The following is a 24,409-nucleotide window of genomic DNA, read 5'->3' as shown; positions in this document are numbered from 1 at the left end:
CGTAGCGTCCCGTGCAGCGGGCCCGGCGGGCCGGTTAATGTGACACACTGCTGGCGAAGTTTCAAATGAGTCCTGAGCAAAGTCAAGTGTGTCTTGCCTATCCAATATGTCTATCACTTGTTGGAGGGAGGGATTAACGAGTTTCAAAATCTGTTCCCGTATGCGAACGTCAGAAACGTTCTGTGCTATTGCATCACGCACCATAGTGTCTGAATAAGGAAGGCCACAGTCACATTCAAAGGCACACTCCCTAGTAAGTCCTTGCAAAGTTGCAACCCACTCCCTATTAGTCTGACCGGCCGTACGTTTTGTACGAAAGAACGTATACCTTTTTGCAACGACATTCACTGTTTCTTTGAAATAGGCATCTAAAGCAGACAAAATTTCTTCGTAGGCCAGAGTTGCTACGTCGCGTCGGGGAAACAATTTCACTATCACACGGTAGGTAGACACACCGACACAAGAAAGCAAAAACGGCTGCCGCTCGTTACCTTGAATTCTGTAGGCTGTTAGATGAAACTGGAACTGGCGGGACCATTCTTGCCATGTTTCATCGGCCGCCACGAATGGTCTAAATTGCGGTGCAACAGCGTTTTGTGGCAGCGGTATCGATGAAGCGGCGGCTGCCGCATCGTGTTGCAGCACACGTTGACCCTGGACGAGCTGTCCCAGGGCATCCAATAACGCCTGCGACTGCTGATTCTGCAAGCGAAAAAATTCGGACAGTACATCCGGAGATTGTGGCGAAGCCATGACACAAACGAATTAATACAAACTCTTTTTCTCGTCGCCAATAATGTTGTGTCTAGACCATACAGCCTAGACACAATGCTGTAGCCGATAGGGCACGCAATTGCTAACGCAGACGGGCGTGAAGTCTGGAACATGAGACTTATAAATGAATAAGAAGAAAAGTACATAGATGCTTGTTACTTAACTTTTAATTAGTCCTTGGAATACATCTCTCTTGAATATTAGTAAGCTATAGGCACTGATACAAATGGCGCCTTGCTAGGTGGTCGCCAGTTAACTTAGCAGAGGGCTATTCTACTGTCTATCTCTCGGCAAATGAGAGCCAGGCTTAGCACGTCCAATCGCTAGCTATGTTGTCCGTACAACTGGGGCTGAGGTCTCCTCAGTCTCTCGAGACCTGCCTTGTGGTGGCGCTAGGTTTGCGATCCCACAGTGGCGACACGCGGGTCCGACATGTACTACAGGACCGCGGCCGATTTAAGTTACCACCTAGCAAGTGTGGTGTCTAGCGGTGACACCACAGTGCCCACGTCGCTCTACAGCAGTTCCGGACACTGAAGGGTTTGAAACAAGGCGTTGATCCGATGACTGTCGTAGGTTTCGAAAAAATCTGGTTTTTTTAATGTGCAACCCGGTATAGGGAGGAAACGAATTGATTCGACGTCAGTGGAAGCAGTGGCCACAGCAGTGCAGGAGGAGACGAGTGGTGGCGTGCAAACGTGTAGTGCACGGAGAATTGCCCGAACATTGGACATACCCGTGAGAACGGTGCGGAAAATCCTATGAAATATCCTTCTTTGCTATCCATTCAGAATTACTCATGTCCACGAATTGCGGCCGGCCGAAGTGGCCGTGCGGTTAAAGGCGCTGCAGTCTGAAACCGCAAGACCGCTACGGTCGCAGGTTCGAATCCTGCCTCGGGCATGGATGTTTGTGATGTCCTTAGGTTAGTTAGGTTTAACTAGTTCTAAGTTCTAGGGGACTAATGACCTCAGCAGTTGAGTCCCATAGTGCTCAGAGCCATTTGAACCATCCACGAATTGCTTCCTTTTGATCTGCCAGCAAGAGAGACCTTTGCCTTAGAATTTCTTCCTTGCAAGTGTAAAGTTGATGCATTAAGTTGTTCTGAAAGCGGTGCTGATATTCAAGATAATAAAAGCGGTTTAAAAGCTGTGAGCTCTCTGGGGAAGTTATCCTTGCATTACTGAGCAACTGTTTCACCAGGTATCCAGTCTAGTTTACCAAATTGTCAACCAGACTAACATTAATTATAATCTTTTAATAGTCATCTTACGACAACCGGTGATATATATAGATTTTAAATAAAAAGAAATACATCAGTTTATATTTGGACATATCATCCCAGATAGAGTGAGAAACACCACAGTAAATTTGGAAGTGGAATGTTCCGTTAAAATTTCAGCATATTAAACTTGATTCATAACTAAACTGGTCCCTTATTTAGTATTGTGAAAATGTGAGTTTATAATCCTACAGAACACATCAAATATGGAGCCAAGATTGGGAGACTGCATACAACACTGTATTCTTAAAATAACACATGAAGAGCGTTGAAATACATGCAAGAGGAAACTGACCACAACCAACCGATTCAATTTTCAGCCAAAGAAGTTACTGTTGTAACACAATCCTGTCCGTTATGAAATTACCATACACTTGTATACTAAATTCATACTAACTGTCTGTGAAATCTTCTCGAAAAGAATAGCTGCGGGCTACTTTGATGATTACACCACATGCTTCACGTGGTCAACTTGGTTTACGCAAAGAGTGTAACTCCACAATAATTTTGATAATTAAAATAAATTACATCGAAACGCACTTCACAAAAGAAAAACCTCAAACTTGTTACTATCTTCATACTATTAACCTGATGGGTCAAACAATTATATAAGCACATGGTACTGGTCTCACAAAGTACACCCCACGTCGTTGAACATAAAGAAAAGTTGCTATATTGAAAAACATTGTCCAAGACGAGACGTTATAATCTCATGCACATTCGCATTTAAGATTGATGATCTTAGAGTTACGGATCATGAACACGTGGTTCCGCTTTGCTCACAAAGTAGCGACAAAGCAACTACTGGAAGATATTCTGAACTTCACAGTCGAATTACGCTGTGTTGCAATTTAAGATAACATAAGATATTTTAGATCTAAACCTGAAACAAAGGTGATTAAATTTGCAGTTAGGCTGATCTTAAGAAATCCATTGTCCTACGGACTTAGCAGAGACGCGCTTAGCCGGAGATCTTACCACTTCAGACGGTCGCTGCAGACAGACTGGCGTGGGCCCCTACCGAGGGTGCCTCACAGATACAAACGGAAGTGACGAGAGAGGCAGCTTCCTATACCAACGTGACAATGGATGGACAGGACCACACCAAGAATAGAAACCTCTTTGCTTTTAGAAAGCGTAGCTACCTGTTCCAACGTTGGTGCTACTGTTCTCTAGCAGACAGGCTTGTCTGCTACCATCAAGCATGCAACTAGAAATACATTTACTCATTCATCCTTTCATACAGAAGGGAAGGGGGATGACAGTATCTTATCATATACACTATATAAAAGGAAGCGGATGTAGGTTCCGTATGAGACTGTGTGACATGAATTACATATAAACTGTGTTTTAAAGTGTAGTAGTGTGACAGATCATTCTTGTTTATGTGTAAAAGTAACACGTTCCACTGCTCAGTCTCCTCCCGATAGAGCCAGAAACACCACAGTAAATTTAGAAGTGGAATGTATGAAGTAAATAACAACAGATTTAAGAAATTAACATGAAAGCAATCCAACAGAGAACTTTCACAAGGAAGCGGACAATGATTGGCCATGGAAGATTTAGTGGACAGACGAAGCCGACTTCTATCTGACAGGATATGTCAATACACAGAATATGGGCAACGGAAAATCCACACGCAAATCAACCAGTACCACTTGATCCTGTAAAGGTCAATGTGTGGTGCAGGTTTACGGCATCATATTTTTTCGAAGAGACAGGTGCTTCCGGTCTGTTACCTTTACCGTCGCTGGTGAGCACTATGACTGTCTTTTGCGCAACCACGTCATTCCAGCTCTCCAGCAGCGTGGATGTGTAGATGGGATCATTTTTATGCAAGATGGCGCACCTCCGCACATTGCATATCCAGTTCAGCAGCTGCTGAAGTGCCACTTCGGAAATGCTAGAATTTTCAGCTGCCATTTCCCTACAGCCTGGCCGTCCCCGTCACCTGATCTTAATCCGTGTGACTTCTAGCTGTGGAGCTATCTGAAATATGTTGTGTTCAGCGTTCCGATTGCAAAATTAGCTGCACTGAAGGCACGCATTGCGCAACACATTCTGAAAGTGACCCTGGAAACGCTTCGATCAGTTGTGGAACATGCTGTTTCTCGATTTCAACTTGTTGCAGAAAACGGTGAACAGCATACTGAACATGTTTTAAGCGAGTCACATGGAAATTAATAATCCGATTTGATTTTGATTGATGCTTTTTATACGGTTTGTGGCCTCAGGACAATTTTAAAACCGATGTAAGCGAATCTTTTTATGCGGTTTTTGGGCTCAGGACAATTAAAAATCGACTTTTCCCATCCGATGTGACATGACCTTCCCTTGGTGCATGGGCTTACGTAACTAACAGTATCACACCTGTACACCCATGCACACTGATTAGTACAGTTTGTTTTACGTCAAACGTAGACCTTAGGCATCGTTGTATGATTCATTTGTCATTTGTAGTCTACCACTATTAAATTATGATGCTTACAGCGCCATCTATTGCTATATTTTCTAACTATTTTTCTTCTGCCATACGTTTCCCCACTATAACCAGTGGTGTTATATCTGCAGCGGTTTTAAAGTTTAATTATAATCACCCTGACATGATTACTATGCAATTCACAGTCAAGTACCTGGAAGAATATTCATTAAACAACTTGCAAGCTGTTTCTCTATCGTTCCACTCTCGAACAGCGTGCGGGAGAAACGAACACTTAAATCTCTCTCTGCGGGATCTGGTTTCTCTTATTTTATTGTAATGATCATTCCTCCGTGTGTAAGTGGGTGCCAGAAATATATTTTCACACTCTGAAGAGAAAGTTGGTGACCGAAATTTCACGAGAAGATCCTGCCACAACGAAAATCGCCTTTGTTTCAATGATTACTGCTCCAATTCACGTATCATATCAGTGGCACTATCTTACGTATTTCCCCATAGTACAAAACGTGCTGCTCTTCTTCGAACTTTTTCCATGTCCCCCGTCAGTCCCATCTGATGCGGGTCGCACACCGCACGCCGGTACTCCAGAAGAGGGCGAAGAAGCTTAGTGTAGGCAGTCACTTTAGTAGGACTGTAGCACTTTGTCAGTGTTCTGCCAATAAATCGTAGTCTTTGTTTTGCTTTGCACAGGACATTATCTGTGAGCATCGTTCCAACTTAAGTTATTCGCAATTGCAATCCCTAAGTATTTAGTTGAATTTCCAGCCTTTATATTTGTGTGTTTCATCCTGTAACCTTCCTTTTGGTACTCATGTGCATGACTTCAAGTTCTTCACTAGTTAGAGTCAATTGCCACTTTTCGCACCATACAGATATCTTGTTTAAATCGTTTTGCAGTTTGCTTTGGTCATCTGGAGACTTTATAAGACGGTAAATGACAGCATCACCTGCAAACAATGTAAGAGTGCTACTCAGATTTTCTCCTAAATCGTTTACGTAGAACAGGAGCAGCAGACACCCTATAACACTTCCTTGATGAATGCCAGGTATTAGCTCTGTTTTACTCGGTGACTTTCCGTCAATTACTACGAATTGTGACCATTCTGATAGGAAATCACGAGTCCAGTAGTATAACTAAGAAGATAGTCCACACGCAAGCAATTTGATTAGAAGTCACTTGTGACGTACGGTGACAAAGTCCTCCTGGAAATCTAAAAATATGGAATGAATTTGACATTCCCCATCAATAGCACTCAGTACTTGATGAGAATAAAGAAGAGCTAGCCCTTTACCACAGCAAAGATATTTTCTGAATCGATGTTGGGTGTTTGTCAATAAATCGTTTTCTTCGAGATAAAATGTTCGAATACAGTTTATATGCCAAAATCCTACTGCAAATCGACGTTAGCGATACGGGTCTGTAATTCAGTGCATTACTCCTATTTCCTTTGTTGGGTATTGGTGTGACTTGCGGAACTTTCCAGTCTTTACATACGGATCTTCCAAAGAGCATCGGCTACATACGATTGCTAAATATGGAGCTGAAACCTCCTGGCAGATTAAAACTGTGTGCCGGACCAAGACTCGGGACCTTTGCCTTTCGCGGGAAAGTGCTCTACCGTCTGAGCTACCCAAGCACGACTCACGCCCCGTCTTCGCAGCTTTACTTCCGCCAGTACCTCATCCCCTACCTTCCAAACTTCACAGAAGCTCTCCTGCGAAACTTGCAGAACTAGCACTCTTGGAAGAAAGGGTATTACGGAGATATGACTTAGCCACAGCCCGGAGAATGTTTCCCGAATGATTTTCATTCTGCAGCGGAGTGTGCGCTAATATGAAACTTCTTGGCAGATTAAAACTGTTTGCCGGACCGAGACTGGAACTCGCAGGAGAGCTTCAGTCCGCCCCTGGTAGCTGTGTGGTCAGTGCGACGGAATGTCATACCTAACGGCCCGGGTTCGATTCCCGGCTGGGTCGGAGATTTTTCTCCTCTCAGGGACTGGGTGTTGTCATCATCATTATTTCATCCCCATCGACACGCAAGTCGCCGAAGTGGCGTCAACTCGAAAGACTTGCACCAGGTGAACGATCTACCCGACGGGAGGCCCTAACAACACAGCAGGAGAGCTTCTGTGAAGTTTGGAAGGTAGGAGACGAGATATTGGCAGAAGTGAAGCTGTGAGGTCGGAGCCTGAGTCGTGCTTGGGTAGCTCAGACGGTAGAGCACTCACCCGCGGAAGGCAAAGGTCCCGAGTTCGAGTCTCGCTGCGGCATACAGTTTTAATCTGCCAGGAAGTTTCATATTGGCGAACACTCCGCTGCAGAGTGAAAATCTCATTCTGGAAATAGGGAGCTGTTTTACCGGCATATCCTGAGAGCCGCCGACTGGTATACAGTCCGGACCGGAGGCCTTGCCATTATTAAGTCCTAGAAGAGTTCCTGTCTAGTTCCGTCCGCGCTGCTGGTTTCTCACGCAGACCGCCGTGAAGCGGGAAGCACACAAAACGTGCTGTGTCAGTTGGTGCTGGAGTGAGCAAAGCTGTTCGTGTCGCAGCGTGCCATGCTAACCACGCTGAGGGGTCGGTTATCATTGTGCCCCGACACCACAATTGTAGTTGCACGAGTTTAATACAGTTCGCTCAGCTTTGAACTTCTGTATCTGAGCTGCCGATGGCTCGCTGCCTCATCGCACCTACCGCCACTACCCAGCTCTTCACCGAAACGGGCCTTTCATCCCCAATCCACTTCAGGTGTTCCCAACAGTAACACACAACAGCTTCGCCTAGTTCGAGGTGCTCGTTCCGAAGAGCCATAAGTACCTCCCTTTTCTCACATTCACTTATGTAAGTGGATTTCCCCATTTGTGCCCCGTATCGCCTGTCTATATGCCTCCGTATGAGCCCTAATTTCTTATCTTCAAGGTCCTTACGCGCCGATGTATGTTGGCTGCAACAGAATCGTTCTGCAGTCAGCTTCAAATGCCGGTTCTCTAAATTTTCTCAATACTGTTTCTCGAAAAAAATGTCGTCTTCCCTCCACGGATTTCCACTTCCTGAAGCATATCCATAACAGTTACGTGTTGTTCGAACCCACCAGTAACAAATCCAGCAGTCCGCCTGTATTGCTTCGATGTCTTCCTTCAATCTGACTTGGTACGTGTCCCAAATAGAGATGGGTAGTTCGCGAACGAACGGGTCCAAAGGAACGGTTCACCAAGATGAACGAAAGGACGGAGGAACGAATTCCAAGGAACGATCGGTTCATAGTTCACTTCGGTCGCGGCGGTCTACTTATAGTTCCGGGGAACGAGGAACGATCGGTTCATAGTTCACTTCGGTCGCTGCGGTCTACTTATAGTTCCCGGGAACAAGGAACGATCGGTTCATAGTTCACTTCGGTCGCTGCGGTCTACTTATAGTTCCCGGGAACGAGGAACGATCGGCTCATAGTTCACTTCGGTCGCTGCGGTCTACTTATAGTTCCGGGGAACGAGGAACGATCGGTTCATAGTTCACTTCGGTCGCTGCGGTCTAGTTATAGTTCCCGGGAACGAGGAACGATCGGTTCATAGTTCACTTCGGTCGCTGCGGTCTACTTATAGTTCCCGGGAACAAGGAACGATCGGCTCATAGTTCACTTCGGTCGCGGCGGTCTACTTACAGTTCCCGGGAACGAGGAACGATCGGTTCATAGTTCACTAGTTCACTTCGGTCGCGGCGGTCACTTCGGCAGTTCTCGTTCCAGCCTCGGTCGCGTCCTCGTCTCAGTCTCGGTCTCCCTCGGCCGCACTCGTCGTTCGCATGACCACCTGTCTCAGTTTCACTGACGACTGCTCCTAGTTAGTTCAGTATCCAGTTGTTCGTTTCGTTCACTGCGCTTGCCTATTTTACATGTGTTCCAAACTGTTCTTGCACTTTGTTCTGGCTATTCAGCGTCCTCGACCGGTAATCAAAAAGTATTTTATAGTTACGTAAATTACATAAAAATTACGTTGTATGTAATAGGTACGTCTTTTCAGGTAACAAAAGGGCATATCAGCCACTTCATTACATCGATGAACAGCAGAAGACATACTTATAACAAGGCAAGTTTTTTTTGTCATTCATATACTTTTTGGTTTCATCGATTTGATTCAGCAGCTAACTTTCAATAATGTGCTTAATTTTTAGTGTAAGAAAATTCATATAAAACGATTTTCGTGTATCTTTCATATACAAAACATTACATTTAGGAAGGCTCTAATTATTTTTAAGTTTGGTTGTTTCCAATTTGCATTACCTGCTAGTTTGGTTTACATGCAAAAAAAAAAAAAAAAAAAAAAAAAAAAAAGTTGGTTGTGGGTCATTTTGGCTCAGTAGGAAAAGCGGTGCTTCTCCATTTGAAAAGACATAGATTGCCATAAAATCGTATTTACTTATTATCTCCATTTGTTCAGAAGGAGCTTTCAAACCAAAACGTTTATTACTGCGAACTTTATTATTATTATTGCTGCATTAACTTTGATAATGCAACATAAAAACCTAATTTTTGCTAAGCGTGTGACGCAAGTATGAGAAAACCATATTTTACTTTATGCTTTCATAAGGTCTCCGCCTACGAACTCAGAGACAACGTGAAGTATATATAGGGTGTAAACGATTATTGTTTACAACGTAGCATAGCTATGTAGTGGAAGTCGAAACGAAGAATTTTATACAAGACACTTGTGATCTATTAAGTTGAGAAACAGTCACCAACAGGTTTACAAGACTACATGAGCTATATAGCCCATGCGCGTCGCGTGAGATTTTCATGTTCTCTTCTCCAGCTCTCTACACATCGTCATCGATTGTTTCGCAATTGTTGCTCGCATTAGCTTGTTATTTCTTCACTGTCTAATTATTGCATGTTTGTCTGTTTGATATATCTGTTCGTTGCGGGCAACACATCGTCCGTAATTGGCGAGCAGTCTGTACTCGGGGACGGTTTTCCGTGCGCCACCCCATATTATTTTCCAGCTCTCTACACATCGTCATCGATTGTTTCGCAATTGTTGCTCGCATTAGCTTGTTATTTCTTCACTGTCTAATTATTGCATGTTTGTCTGTTTGATATATCTGTTCGTTGCGGGCAACACATCGTCCGTAATTGGCGAGCAGTCTGTACTCGGGGACGGTTTTCCGTGCGCCACCCCATATTATTTTCCTGCGATCAGCCACACAAGGCTACGGTTGGCTAAACGAGAGGTTCTGCAGATTCACACAAATTACTTCTAAAAGTGTGTAAGAATTCTGCAATGAATAAAAACTCTATACTCCAGGGGGGAGGCAAGTGCCCCCTCTTGGTGCCCTCCATCCTTCAGTCACCTACACTACTAGTTTTCAATTTTTCATAAGAACCATATACCAACCACAAATGAACGGTGAACGAGTAAAAATGAACGGTTCCCAAAAAAGAACGATCAGCAGTGAACTAGTTCCCAGGGATGAACGAGTTTGCCCATCTCTAAACCCAAACACTCGACCAGTATGAAGAATAGGTCGCACCTACATGCAGTCTCCTTTACAGGTGAACCACACTTTCCTAAAATTCTCCCAATAAACTGAAGTCCACCATTCGCCTTCCCTCACACAGTTCTCACATGCCTGCTTTGCTTACCGAGCCATGTAATGCAACACCACCAGGAGACATTCACTCTCTCGGTGGGCAGCTGCCACAATCCTTTGGCTCATCAGCGCATTACTTCCCGATTTTTCTGCTATCAGACTTACAGCATATCTTCATTCTGTACTTCCTGAGAACAGACACGGTGCAGGGCTGACGCTTCAGAGTGTACCAGAACTCTCTGTAGTGGACTGACAAGGCAGCCAGTCCACAGAGACGGGTAGCCGATAGGCCCACGTACACACACGCCGCCTGACGCGAAGTCTGGAACAGGATTCGTAATGAATGTGATAAAGAAAAGAACGTAGCTACTAGAACACTTAACTTTTATATCGTCCTTTGGTATACAGCATTCTTGATGATACAAGTGAGACTATCTTGAGATACATGCAATGGTACAAATGGCGCCTTGCTAGGTCGTAGCCATTAACTTAGCTGAAGGCTATTCTAACTGTCTCTCGGCAAATGAGAGAAAGGCTTCGTCAGTGTAGTCGCTAGCAACGTCGTCGTACAACTGGGGCGAGTGCTAGTCAGTCTCTCGAGACCTGCCGTGTGGTGGCGCTCGATCTGCGATCCTGACAGTGGCGACACGCGGGTCCGACATGTACTAATGGACCGCGGCCGATTTAAGCCACCACCTAGCAAGTGTGGTGTCTGGCGGTGACACCACACTCTCCCACTACGAGACGGACGGGTGTGGCTGTCCATGGTAAGATGCAACATGTCACAGCCAGGGCATCGCCTGGGGGTGGTGGCATACGCGCGTGCCTGCAGTGCCGAGCACTGGTCATCAGGCACCAAGCACCAAGAACAAGGCACTGTGCACCAGCTGGCAGAAACCAGGCACCAGGCACCAGGCACCATGCACTAGGCACTGAGCACCAGCCACCAAGTACCACACAGCCAGCACCAGGTACTGAGCACCAGCCACCAAGCACCAGCAGCAGCCACCAAGAAGTAGGCAGCAAGCACCAGGCACCAAGCACCAGGCACCAAGCATCAGGCACAAAGCACCAGGCACAAAGCACCAGGCACCGAGCACCAGTCACCAAGAAGCAGGCAGCAAGCAGCGAGCATCAGGCACCAAGCACGAAGGACCAGGCACCAAGCAACAGGCACTGAGCACCAGCCACCAAGAAGCAGGCAGCAAGCACCAAGCACGAGGTACCGAGCACCAGGCACCAAGCACTATGCAGCAAGCAGCAGGCACCAAGCACCAGGCACCAAGCGCCAGCCACCAAGCAGCAGGCACTGAGCACCAGCCACCAAGAAGCAGGCAGCAAGCACCAAGCATCAGGCACCGTGCAGCAGGCACCAAGCACCAGTCACGAAACAACAAGACACGCGGCAGGCGTACGCCGCGCTGCGCCGAGGCTGGGCTGTCTGCAGGTCGCTCGGTCACGCGCGCTATCGATCTGGCGAGCGCCACGTACGTGCGCGGCACGGCGGCGCTGGTCCGCCAGCCAGCTGCACGGAGCGTCCGCGCTACTCTACCGCCCGGCTGCTGCTCTTAGACCGCGGATACCATGCAGCTCATGACATCGCGGACTTGGAGCCGACTTCCGTCATGTTAGTAGGGATAAACATTAAGCCGGGTTTCCTCAGACATGAACTTCTTACACGTGCCTACCCCCATCGCCACTCGCGTAAGTCAGCTCCCAAGTGCAAACACTCAACTTGTACACTGTCACTGCAACTTATGCGTAAGTTACGATTGTTGAAACCCGTTCTACTTTGTTGCGCAATGTCGCTTCCCTCACGATTGCCTACGAGTTTCAGTAGCTCCCTGTACGTAGATCTGCTGTCGTTTTACTCTACTTCTTTGGACAGCACATTGAATTGTGTGTTTGTTTACATGAAAATTGGTGTCATGCCAGAGTAATAGGCTTAGTCTTCGACTAATTAAATAAATAAAGTTCTAAAGTAATAAACTGTTCCTAAAAAGTGCGAAACAAACATCTATCTACCACCCGCGAAATCTTTATTTCACTTATTTGTAATAGAACTACTCAACATCGTTTGATGTGACCAAAGGATTAAAAAATATAACTGAGAGTGTAATCCTTGGTGAAGCTCACATTACAGCAGAGCAGTCAGTACTGTGAAGATATTTTTGTTTTATTTCAGTATAATGACGATAACTTTCCGCTGTAAGCATTAAGTGTAAATATTACGACGTAGTGGAAATGTATTTGCGCTTTAGAGATTCAGAACTGCTCTTGATCCTCATTAAAAATCTATGCAAATATAGCAGTGTTCGTATTGGCGCTATCACTGAGTAGTAACTGTTCTGCACAGTAGTACAAAGTTTGGTTACGAAATTAAGTACTGCACTGGCAAAACAAACGTATACTTACAGCAATACTGACTTCTAAGAATAACCCAGAAAATAAAAACAAAGCTGAACTGTTGAGAGAAAAAGTTTCCTTTCCGATATATCTTTAGCGTGTTGGTAACATACAAAATTTAAAAACAGTGCTCTTAGGAATGCGATATATATATATATATATATATATATATATATATATATATATATATATATATATATTGCAGAGACTGCAGTTGCCACACATTTCAATGTTACGTGTAATTTAATGCGAGCTGGAATGTCATCTTAGATAAAAGTATTGCCGGCCGAAGTGGCCGAGCGGTTCTAGGCACTACAGTCGGGAACCGCGCGACCGCTACGGTCGGCGGTTTGAATCCTGCCTCGGGCATTGATTTGTGTGATGTTCTTAGGTTAGTTAGGTTTAAGTAGTTCGAAGTTCTAGGGGACTGATGAACTCAGAAGTTAAGTCCCATAGTGCTCAGAGCCATTTGAACCATACGAGTATTAACTTTTGTACCAAGTCAGAAATATGGCTCAAAGAGATTTCAAAATTGATTTCACCAATTCGAAAGCGATTTTCGAAGGAAACGTCGCCCTCGGCAGGTAGTTCGCGTTACAGAGTATTGGATGCTCCTAGATGATTCCTGCGAGATGTGTATTTCTATTTGTCTATTTCTATTTGTGTGTCCGGTTCTTGTTCATCAACGTCACTATAAGACCTTCGACCATAATTATCGCCATCTTGAAATTCGCGTACATTGCATTTCCAGCTTCGACGTGAGGAAACGCTAACGTGTGTATAAACCTAGAGATTGGGGGATGCACGTGTAAGAAATTTATGTCTGTGGAAACCCGGGTTTACCTTTATGTGGAAGTTTTTTGATAAAGAATGCCAGCTCGCATTATTTATAATTGTACAAGCGGTACTGATTAAAGTGTAGAGGAATCGTTCAAGCAATATTTTCATTTATATGCGCAAATTTTAGTTTTGCTGTTTAATTTTATTGTAGTGAATTTGTTTCTATCATTTAACTTGAGATTTCCTATCAATACAGCTCGAAATTCTCCCTTGTGAACATTGCGAGAAGGAAAGACTGGAAACCAACAAAAGATGGCAAAATATGTTCTCACCACATTCGGACACTGACCGACCATCAGTTTCGTCAGTCCGTATTAAGAAAAATGGTGGATTATGAAAGCAGTCTTTTCGTATCACATACTTCTCTTCTTGGTTATCGAAATGTATCACAAAAAAGTTACATTAACAGGGCGAAATGCGTCGTGCTACCGGATCAAACAGGCACTTAAGACCATAAAATCGTCCGAGAACGCCTTCGTCACGTTATACTACTCACAAAAGCACACCATTTAAAACAGCTCTTGCATGCACACGTCAGAAACTAAGAACAAGAAGCAAGCCTACGCTTGTGTTTTGGACAAACTAACAAAGTGACGCCGGCTTCAAAACAATGAACAATGTACAGCTTAAGTCTGTAGCGCCATCTCCCCTAATCGCCCTCTTGATGGATACGTGCGAGTAACACTACCCCAGATTCTTTAAAGAATCGATGCCCGATGTATGAAACAGCTTCAAACGTCTGATTACTAATGACTAATGTGTTAAATATTTAAAGTTAATCATGTAAGCGAGGAAAAGTTTAGGAAAGTTCTAAAATTATGCTTGAAGCTTGTTGGAATTCGCAAGTGCTCTCATTATGAAACACTGGATGGATATAATCTGAGTAATTTACATATCATTTTTAAGCTAAACCAAGTTTTCGCGCATCTGAGTGTCTATGACGTCATGATATAATTTTCCTGACACATTCAGTGGTATATGTCTATACTGCCTGCAAAGGTGTTTCGAAAAGAATTAGTAGTGCTAAAGAAGCAATAAATTAAAACGTTTCGCCTGATGTTGAACTTCTACTCCGCGCAATTTTAAGCAGAACCTAGTTTCTCACGCATTTCTATGACATCATATCTTCTGAACTATGTGTCGTAGAATGAAATAATTTTGGAGTTGTATTGGATGGTATATGTGCAACATGTGTTGTGAATAGTGCAATAGTGCCTGTAGTAAATAAGTAATAAATTAAACGTCGTCACTGCTGCTGTAGTTTTACTGCAGGAACAGCGAAAATGTAGAATGCGAGAAACGTTTCTCCTTTCATACTTCCCTGTAGGGTTTCAGCCAGAGAAACTTTCGTAAAGGTTTTAAATTATGTGCAAAGTTTGGTGAAAGTCGCCCCTACCTCTGACGTTTTAAAGTTTGAAACAGCAACTAAATCACGTGACCACAGGCAAAGAAGCCAAGCGCCGGTCATTAACCACAACAGGAAGTGGAGTCCACATTTGCACTTCTTCTCGTTTGTGGCTGAAATAAGTGTTGACGAAAGTCCGAACACAGTTTTAGGTTCCCAGATATGTGGCTGGCTCGAAGACTTTTTAAGTAATAGAACCCAGTACGTAGTCGTCGCCGGCGAGTATTCATCAGAGACAAGGCTATTGTCGGAACTACCCCATCGAAGTGTGATAGCACCGCTTTTATTCCCTATGTACTTAAATGACCCTACGGACTCAGTGAGCAATAATTTGTTGCTGTTTTGCTGACGACGCTGCGGTGTACGGGAAAGGTCCCATGTTGAGTGACTGTAGGAGTATTGCTGTGTGTTCCACTTGGTCTCAGTTTGTTACCATATACTACTACACTACTGGCCATTAAAATTGCTACACCAAGAAGAAATGCAGATGATAAACGGACAAATATATTATACTAGAATTGACGTGTGATTACATTTTCACGCAATTTGGGTGCATAAATCCTGACAAATCAGTACCCAGAACAACCACCTCTGGCCGTAATAACCGCCTTGATACGCGTGGGCATTGAGTCAAACAGAGCTTGGATGGCGTGTACAGGTACAGCTACCCATGCAGCTTCAACACCATACCACTGTTCATCAAGAGTAGTGACTGGCGTATTGTGACAAGCCAGTCGCTCGGCCACCGTTGACCAGACGTTTTCAATTGGTGAGAGATCTGGAGAAGTGCTGGCCAGGGCAGCAGTCGAACATTTTCTGTATCCAGAAAGGCCTGAACAGAACCTGCAACATGCGCTCGTGCATTATCCTGCAGAAATGTAGGGTTTCGCATGGATCGAATGAAGGGTAGAGCCACGGGTCGTAACACATCTGAAACGTAACGTCCACTGTTCAAAGTGCCGTCAATGCGAACAAAAGGTGTCCGAGACTTGTAACCAATGGCACCCCATACTATCACTCCGGGTGATACGCCAGTATGGCGATGACGAATACACGCTTCCAATTTGCGCTCACCGCGATGTCGCCAAACACGGATGCGACCATCATGATGCTGTAACAGAACCTGGATGCATGTGACCGAGACGTGTAACCAATGGCACCCCATACCATCACTCCGGGTGATACGCCAGTATGGCGATGACGAATAAACGCTTCCAATGTGCGTTCACCGCGATGTCGCCAAACACGGATGCGACCATCATGATGCTGTAAACAGAACCTGGATGCCACCGAAAAAATGACGTTTTGCCATTCGTGCAACCAGGTTCGTCGTTGAGTACACCATCGCAGGCGCTCCTGTCTGTGATGCAGCGTCAAGTGTAACCGGAGCCATGGTCTCCGAGCTGATAGTCCATGCTGCTGCAAACGTCGTCGATCTGTTCGTGCAGATGGTTGTTGTCTTGAAAACGTCCCCATCTGTTGACTCAGGGATCGAGAGGTGGCTGCACGATCCGTTACAGCCATGCGGATAAGATGCCTGTCATCTCGACTGCTAGTGATACGAGGCCGTTGGGATCCAGCACGGAGTTCCGTATTACGCTCATGAACCCACCGATTCCATATTCTGCTAACAGTCATTGGATAGCGACCCACGAGAGCAGCAATGTCGCGATACGATAAATCACAATGGCGATAGGCTACAAATGGCGACAGGCTACAATGCGACCTTTATCAAAGTCGGAAACGTGATGGTACGCATTTCTCCTCCTTACACGAGGCATCACAACAACGTTTCACCAGGAAACGCCGGACAACTGCTGTTTGCGTATAAGAAAGTGGTTGGAAACTTTCCTCATGTCAGCACGTTGTAGGTGTCGCCACCAGCACCAACCTTCTGTGAGTGCTCTGAAAAGCTAATCATTTGCATATCACAGTATTTTCTTCCTGTTGGTTAAATTGAGAGTCTGTAGCACGTCATCTTCGTGGTGTAGCAATTTTAATGGCCAGTTGTGTATAATGATGAACTACCTGTACATCGAGTAAAAATCTCTCGGTGTACATGCCGCGTCAAATCAGGATAAAACTCCAAGCTTTCGACCACTACCTCCATGGTCGTCGTCAGGGCTAAAACTGACTGTCGTGAACTAGCGAGGTTCCCACTTTTATATGCAAAGGACGGCTTCTGATTGGCTGGAATACGTCAGCGATATGGCGCGTAGTGAAGTGGTGCCCTCTACTTCCATAGATGTAGTTGCTATCCCGCGTTGCTTGCAGCGCCATCCCTTGAATCAGGAGGTAAAGTGCGAGAAGTTTTTCTCTGCGATTTTTCTTTATCCAGTGCACTCTTCCAAGTGTTGCTAAGTGCATAGCCGTTGTCTCTATTAAAGTTATTATCGCTAAGTCTAATTTCGACTGCTTCCCGGATCACAGAGTCCCAGTAATTCAATGTGTGGGCTATTACTCTGGTTTCTTCAAATAAAATCTTATGCTTTTTAAGCAGGCTATGTTCAGTCACCGCTTATTTTTCCAAATACCTGTATTTCAGGTGGCGTTGGTGCTCGATGCAGCGGTCGGCAACGGTTCTTACAGTCTGGCCCACGTAATTCTTGCCGCATTCGCAAGGAATAGTATAAATTCCCGGCATTCTTAAGCCGAGACTATCTTTGACTGGTCTCAACATTTCCTTAATTTTCCTAGGTGGTCGGAAAACTGGTTTTATTCCTTGCCTCTTCAGGACTCTGGCTATCTCGCTCGTTGTAGCACCGCAAAAAGGAAGCCGCGCTATGTGTTGGTCCTCTTCTTGTATGTGGCCGGCATCGTGTCTTACTTTCTTGGACAATACTGATTTAATTTCACCGGCAGAATAACCATTCCTCTTGAAAACAGTCGTCAAATGGTTAATCTCGGGACCGAGGTGGTCCTTGTCGGAAATAGTCCTGGTTCTGTGTACTAAAGTATTCAGCATAGCTCTCTTCTGAGACGGATGATGGAAGCTATGGCTATGCAGATATAAGTCTGTATGGGTTGGCTTCCTGTACACAGAATGGCCCAGTCGTCCATCCGGCTTTCGCTGTACCAACACATCTAAAAAAGGTAACTTCCCTTCCTTCTCTACCTCCAATGTAAATTTTATGTTTGGATGTACACCATTCAGATGTTCGACGAACTGCTGCAGCGTGTCGCTGCCGTGTGGCCAGATTAAAAAAGTATCGTCGACGTATCTGTAGAAACATGATGGGCGGAGGTGAGCACTGCTCAGGGCTCGTTCTTCGAAGTCCTCCATGAAAAAATTCGCTATTGCTGGTGACAGTGGCGAACCCATGGCTGTTCCATCCGTCATTTCATAATAATTTCCACTGTATAAAAAATAAGTGGTCGTCAAGGACATAGCGCGCAGTGTTCGTCACCTGGAGGAGCTGCGCCTGAAACAGTCTCAGTTGCTGAGCAATCTGGCTTTTTTACAACGCTGTCGTGACAAGGAGGTAGTACCGAAGTTTGCAGTCGTCAAACACCACATCAGAAGCGCTGCAGTAAACAGAATTTTACGAAAGACCAGCCATGCTATTGTGAAGGAGAGGATACGTCATACCAGGTATGAACTAGACATGAACGCTCGCCTGTTATTTAGTTGCCATTTATTTCTGGCCGAAGCCCTCTCACCATTGGATTGGGAATGGGTGGATATGACTTTGGCGGCACACCAACGAGCCAATTTAAGCAGGACTACAGCGAAACAGGCCGATAAATTTGAGCAGCTTAACCTTGATCAAGGAACTACTGGGTCCAACGGCATTCACCGCACTGTTATCATCTTCTCTGACAAGGAACTTGATGAAGCTACCATCTCGGCTCTCAGTAAAGGATTGAACTTTGCCCCAGCTCCACGTAAGTTACCGGTGGTTGAGATCATTAGTGGAGTGGAACAAGCAGTTCGTCATCTTCCTCAAGAAGCAGCGGATGACGTAAGGCTTGCTACTAGCCGGATTTTAGCGACATCCAAGCCGCCTAAGTCAAACATCAGCAGAGAGGAGAGACAAGGACTGAAATTGTTGCAGAAGGATGAAGATCTAGTTGTTTTACCTGCTCACAAGGGGAACGCCACGGTAATCCTCAATGCTACAGATTACCATAAGAAAGTTGGATTATTACTGGAGGACAGCACATACCGGGTTCTCAGACGGGATCCCACATCGGCGCTCAGCAGGAAGACAAGGGAGCTACTAAAAACTCTGGTCTCTCCGACGAACTGGTGAAGAACTTACAGCCGAGAGCACCTAGGCCACCAAGACTGTACGGTTTGCCAAAGGTTCATAAGGAGGACGTCCCGTTGAGACCGATTGTTAGCGCTATTGGCTCTCCTACGTACAATCTTGCAAAGCACTTAACTAAATTGTTGGCGCCTATAGTTGGTCACTGCCCACATCATGTTAAAAATTCAAAAATGTTTGTTGATATCATAAAACAGATGAAGATAGGCCCAAGTGATATCATGGTCAGCCTCGACGTGGTTTCTCTGTTCACCAAAGTACCTGTGGATGACACATTACAACTGTTGGCTGCTCATTTCTCCTCAGAAATTTTGAAGTTGTTCCGGCATGCCTTGACGACCACTTATTTTATATACAGTGGAAATTATTATGAAATGACGGATGGAACAGCCATGGGTTCGCCACTGTCACCAGCAATAGCGAATTTTTTCATGGAGGACTTCGAAGAACGAGCCCTGAGCAGTGCTCACCTCCGCCCATCATGCTTCTACAGATACGTCGATGATACTTTTTTAATCTGGCCACACGGCAGCGACACGCTGCAGCAGTTCGTCGAACATCTGAATGGTGTACATCCAAACATAAAATTTACATTGGAGGTAGAGAAGGAAGGGAAGTTACCTTTTTTAGATGTGTTGGTACAGCGAATGCCGGATGGACGACTGGGCCATTCTGTGTACAGGAAGCCAACCCATACAGACTTATATCTGCATAGCCATAGCTTCCATCATCCGTCTCAGAAGAGAGCTATGCTGAATACTTTAGTACACAGAACCAGGACTATTTCCGACAAGGACCACCTCGGTCCCGAGATTAACCATTTGACGACTGTTTTCAAGAGGAATAGTTATTCTGCCGGTGAAATTAAATCAGTATTGTCCAAGAAAGTAAGACACGATGCCGGCCACATACAAGAAGAGGACCAACACATAGCGCGGCTTCCTTTTTGCGGTGCTACAACGAGCGAGATAGCCAGAGTCCTGAAGAGGCAAGGAATAAAACCAGTTTTCCGACCACCTAGGAAAATTAAGGAAATGTTGAGACCAGTCAAAGATAGTCTCGGCTTAAGAATGCCGGGAATTTATACTATTCCTTGCGAATGCGGCAAGAATTACGTGGGCCAGACTGTAAGAACCGTTGCCGACCGCTGCATCGAGCACCAACACCACCTGAAATACAGGTATTTGGAAAAATCAGCGGTGATTTTTTTTTTTTTCTTTATTGTTATTTTAACACCTTATACAAAGGCGGGCTGTCAGCAGCACAATACGCCGCTCTTCAGCCTTGAGTTTGGCAACAAGTAGTACAGAAAGGTGGCACAGAGCAGACAGTAAAAACGGTGGTCAAAAAATGCAGACACTAAAAATCGAAAAAACATGGAGCCGTTCACGCCGGACGAGAAACATCACTAACACTGGGCGACACGATGCACAGAACACGGATGATGATGGCGACGGCACGTGAACGGTGGTGGCGTGACGGCGAACAACACTACACACAAACGAAGGCACACACACGAAACACTGACGGCGATGATCTCCGGCGCGCGAATGTTCACTGAGCGTGTACGAGTCCGGGGACCTGCCAAGAGAGGAGGTGGAGGAGGAGGAAGGGGAAGGGGAATGGGAGAGGGGAGAGGGGAGAGCAGAGATGCCATGGGCAAAGGAGAGAGGAGGAGGGAGGAAGGGGGAGGGGAAGCCCGGGGGAGAGGGGAGGAGGGAAGGGGGAAAGGAAAGAGAAGGGAAGGGAAGGGAGGGAGGGAGGGTGCCTAAAGGATAGGACACAGGAGGTGGGGGGGTGGATCAAAGTTGATAGGAGGGGTAGATGCAGGGAAGGAGGACATCATCAGGGAGGGGGAGCTGGCGGAAGCCACCTTGGGAGAGGGTAAGGAGGGTGGAGAGATGGAGACCGGGTGGGATATGGGAGTATAGGCGCGGCAGCGGGCGGGGGTGGGAGAGGATCGGGGAGACGAGCGGGTGAGGAGGATCGAGTTTACGGGAGGTGTATAGGATTCGTATCCTTTCGAGGAAGAGGAGGAGGTGGGGGAAGGGGATAAGATCATACAGGATCCGCGTGGGGGAGGGGAGACGGATGCGATAGGCAAGGCGGAGAGCATGGCGTTCAAGGATTTGGAGGGATTTATAAAAGGAAGGGGGGGCGGAGATCCAGGCTGGATGGGCGTAGCAGAGGATAGGGCGGATGAGGGACTTATAGGTGTGGAGGATGGTGGAGGGGTCCAGACCCCACGTACGGCCGGAAAGGAGCTTGAGGAGACGGAGTCGGGAACGTGCCTTGGCTTGGATTGTCTGGAGATGGGGAGTCCAGGAGAGGCGACGGTCGAGGGTGATCAGCGGTGATTGAACATAGCCTGCTTAACAAGCATAAGATTTTATTTGAAGAAACCAGAGTAATAGCCCACACATCGAATTACTGGGACTCTGTGATCTGGGAAGCAGTCGAAATTAGACTTAGCGATAATAACTTTAATAGAGACAACGGCTATGCACTTAGCAACACTTGGAAGAGTGCACTGGATAAAGAAAAATCGCAGAGAAAAACTTCTCGCACTTTACCTCCTGATTCAAGGGATGGCGCTGCAAGCAACGCGGGATAGCAACTACATCTATGGAAGTAGAGGGCACCACTTCACTACGCGCCATATCGCTGACGTATTCCAGCCAATCAGAAGCCGTCCTTTGCATATAAAAGTGGGAACCTCGCTAGTTCACGACAGTCAGTTTTAGCCCTGACGACGACCATGGAGGTGGTGGTCGAAAGCATGGAGTTTTATCCTGATTTGACGCGGCATGTACACCGAGAGATTTTTACTCAAGAAATACGTCGCGAAAGACTTCGTAGCCATACCTGTACATCACTTGTCAATGAAGTAATCTTTTCCTCGGGGGTGTTGCTTTTTTTCCGGCACTGTGTATTATTTTGTTATTGATGAGAAAAGTGTGCTCACATTGTCCATTAATATACAAGTTTTAGTCTTTGCTACAGTTTTCGTTCTCTTGGCACTCATTATAACGTGGCATATTTCACAACCTTATCCGCATATCTCACATTTACACTGTCCAGTCAGTTCGTGTAATTTGTTGTTGGTATACATTTTGTGTCGAAATTCGTGTATTGCAAGTACTGTTACATGTGTCTGGATTTTACTTTCTCTGGTCCAGTAGTCATCTAGCATAGTTGGTGTATTGTAGAATTCAATCTCCTTCCGGTCCGTCATAGTCAGTTCCTGATATGGTCCCGCAGATAACTGCCAGTGTTGTAATCTGAAGTACTTCAAAAAAATGGTTCAATTGGCTCTGAGCTCTATGGAACTTAACATCTGAGGTCATCAGTCGCCTAGAACTTAGAACTACGTAAACCTAACTAACCTACGGACATCTCACACATCCATGCCCGAGGCAGGATTCGAACCTGTGACCGTAGCAGTCGCGCGGTTCCGGACTGAAGCGCCTAGAACCGCTCGGCCACTCCGGCCGGCTCTGAAGTACTCTACGAAATATATCTCCTTCATGGGTTCGTATGTAAATTGGGATGGCGCTGTTCTCCCACTCCTAGAATCCGTTTCGTGGGCATCGTCTTAACTTTTTCCATTTTTTTCCTTTTACCGCGCGGTGACACCGTGCCAGTATCGCCGACCTTAAGTTTTTACCATATGATCTCTAATCTACACGTTATGGCCGGCGCCACTGCCGCTTTGAATACTGTCATCGCTGTGCTGTGCGGCATAATGCATGAAACTTCGGTCCTTGCTGCTGCGGTTTCCTGAATAACGGTAACGAAATATGTTGCTTTTGTCTGTGATGTGATGTCCAGGTTCTTGTATTTCCTGTTACTTGTAGCGACGTTCTCCCTCCCTTCCTGAATGTCACACCCACCGACTTCTCTTGGTTTACTTTTAGGTCATTTTCCCTTGTCCAAGTTTGTAGTCTTTGTAGTGACTTCTGTAAGTCCTCTCTTGCAGTTGATCCTATCAACCTTTCGTCCAGGCACAGAGTCATTTCTCCCCATGAATCTTCGTCTATTACGTTTGTCACATCTGCTGTATACATGCTGAACAGCGTTGCATTCTCCTTGGAGAATTCCATTCGTCTGCATATTTTGAGATTTCAACGCTGTTGTTTATTTGGATCAGCTTTCATTGCAGGCATGTCGCAATTACCCTTACGAGCGGGTCTCCCTCTCTGATGTTATCAAGATTAGAGTTCGAACGTGGTGTTATATTCGGGGCACGAGCGATGGGACACAGCATCTCCGAGTTAGCGATGAAGTGGGGATTTTCCCTTACGTCCATTTCACGAGTGTCGTGAATATCAGGAATACGGTAAAACATCGAATCTCCGACATGGTTGCGGCCGGAAGATGATCCTGCAAGAACGGGACCAACGACGACTGAAGAGAATCGGTCAGCGTGACAGAAGTGCAACCCTTCCGCAAATTGGTGCAGATTTAAATGCTGAGCCATCAACAAGTGTCAGCGGGCGAAAAATCGTCGACGTGGGCTTTCGGAGCCGAAGGTCCACTCTTGCATTCTTGGTGACTGCAGGACACAAAGCTTTACGCCTCGCCTGGGCCCGTGAACACTGACTTTGGACTGTTGATGACTGGAAACATGTTGCCATGTCAGGAAGAGTCTCGTTTCAAATTGTATCTCGCAGATGGACATGTACAGGGCACTGTTCAAGCTGGTGGAGCCTCTGTAATAGTTTGGGCCATGTGCAGTTGGAGTGATATGAGACTCCTGATACGTCGAGATACGACACTGACAGGTGACACGTAAGTAAGGATCCTGTCTGATCACCTTTATCCATTCAAGTCCATTGTTCATCCTGACGGACTTGGGCAGTTCCAGCAGGACAATGCGACACAAGTCCAGAATTGCTACGGAGTAGCTCCAGGAACTCTCTTCTCAGTTTAAAAGCTCCCCCTGGCCACCAAACTGCCCATACATGAACATTATTGACCATATCTTGGATGCCGTGCAACGTGCTGTTGAGAATAGATCTCCATCCATTCGTACTCTACAGATTTATGGACAGCCCTGCAGGATTCATGGTGCCAGTTCCCTCCAGCACTACGTCAAACGTCGAGTTCATGATGCCACATCATGTTGCGGCAGTTCTGCGTTCTCGGCGGGGGGGGGGGGGGGGGGGGGGGCGGGGGGGGTCTACACGATATTAGGCAGCTATACCAGTGTCTACTTATATATACGACTCTTATATATACGACTCTTATAAGACACAAATAAATATTCTCCAATAGAAAACCTACTTGGTAACTTAAGTGACTGACAATTCGCAATTTCTCACAAACACAACTTTTATTTATGTAAGTTTACAAGGTTGGTGACTGAACAACAAAGGTAACAATAACGATGCCAGTGTAAAGACTCCT

At 45.8% G+C, this 24,409-nt stretch overlaps 1 protein-coding gene across 1 annotated transcript; it reads left to right on the top strand.

Moving 5' to 3' along the window:
• The first annotated feature begins 10,853 nt into the window (after window positions 1-10,853).
• LOC126260292 (uncharacterized) lies at window positions 10,854-11,261 on the top strand. Its single transcript, XM_049957617.1, has one exon. The coding sequence runs from the start codon at window positions 10,854-10,856 to the stop codon at window positions 11,259-11,261; it is 408 nt and encodes a 135-aa protein (XP_049813574.1).
• The last annotated feature ends 13,148 nt before the right edge of the window (window positions 11,262-24,409 follow it).

The sequence above is a fragment of the Schistocerca nitens genome, chromosome 5 (assembly GCF_023898315.1).
Source record: "Schistocerca nitens isolate TAMUIC-IGC-003100 chromosome 5, iqSchNite1.1, whole genome shotgun sequence".
NCBI classification, from domain to species: Eukaryota; Metazoa; Arthropoda; class Insecta; order Orthoptera; family Acrididae; genus Schistocerca; species Schistocerca nitens.
Note: the sequence above shows the minus strand (reverse complement) of the source record. Positions and strands in the feature narration are given on the sequence as shown.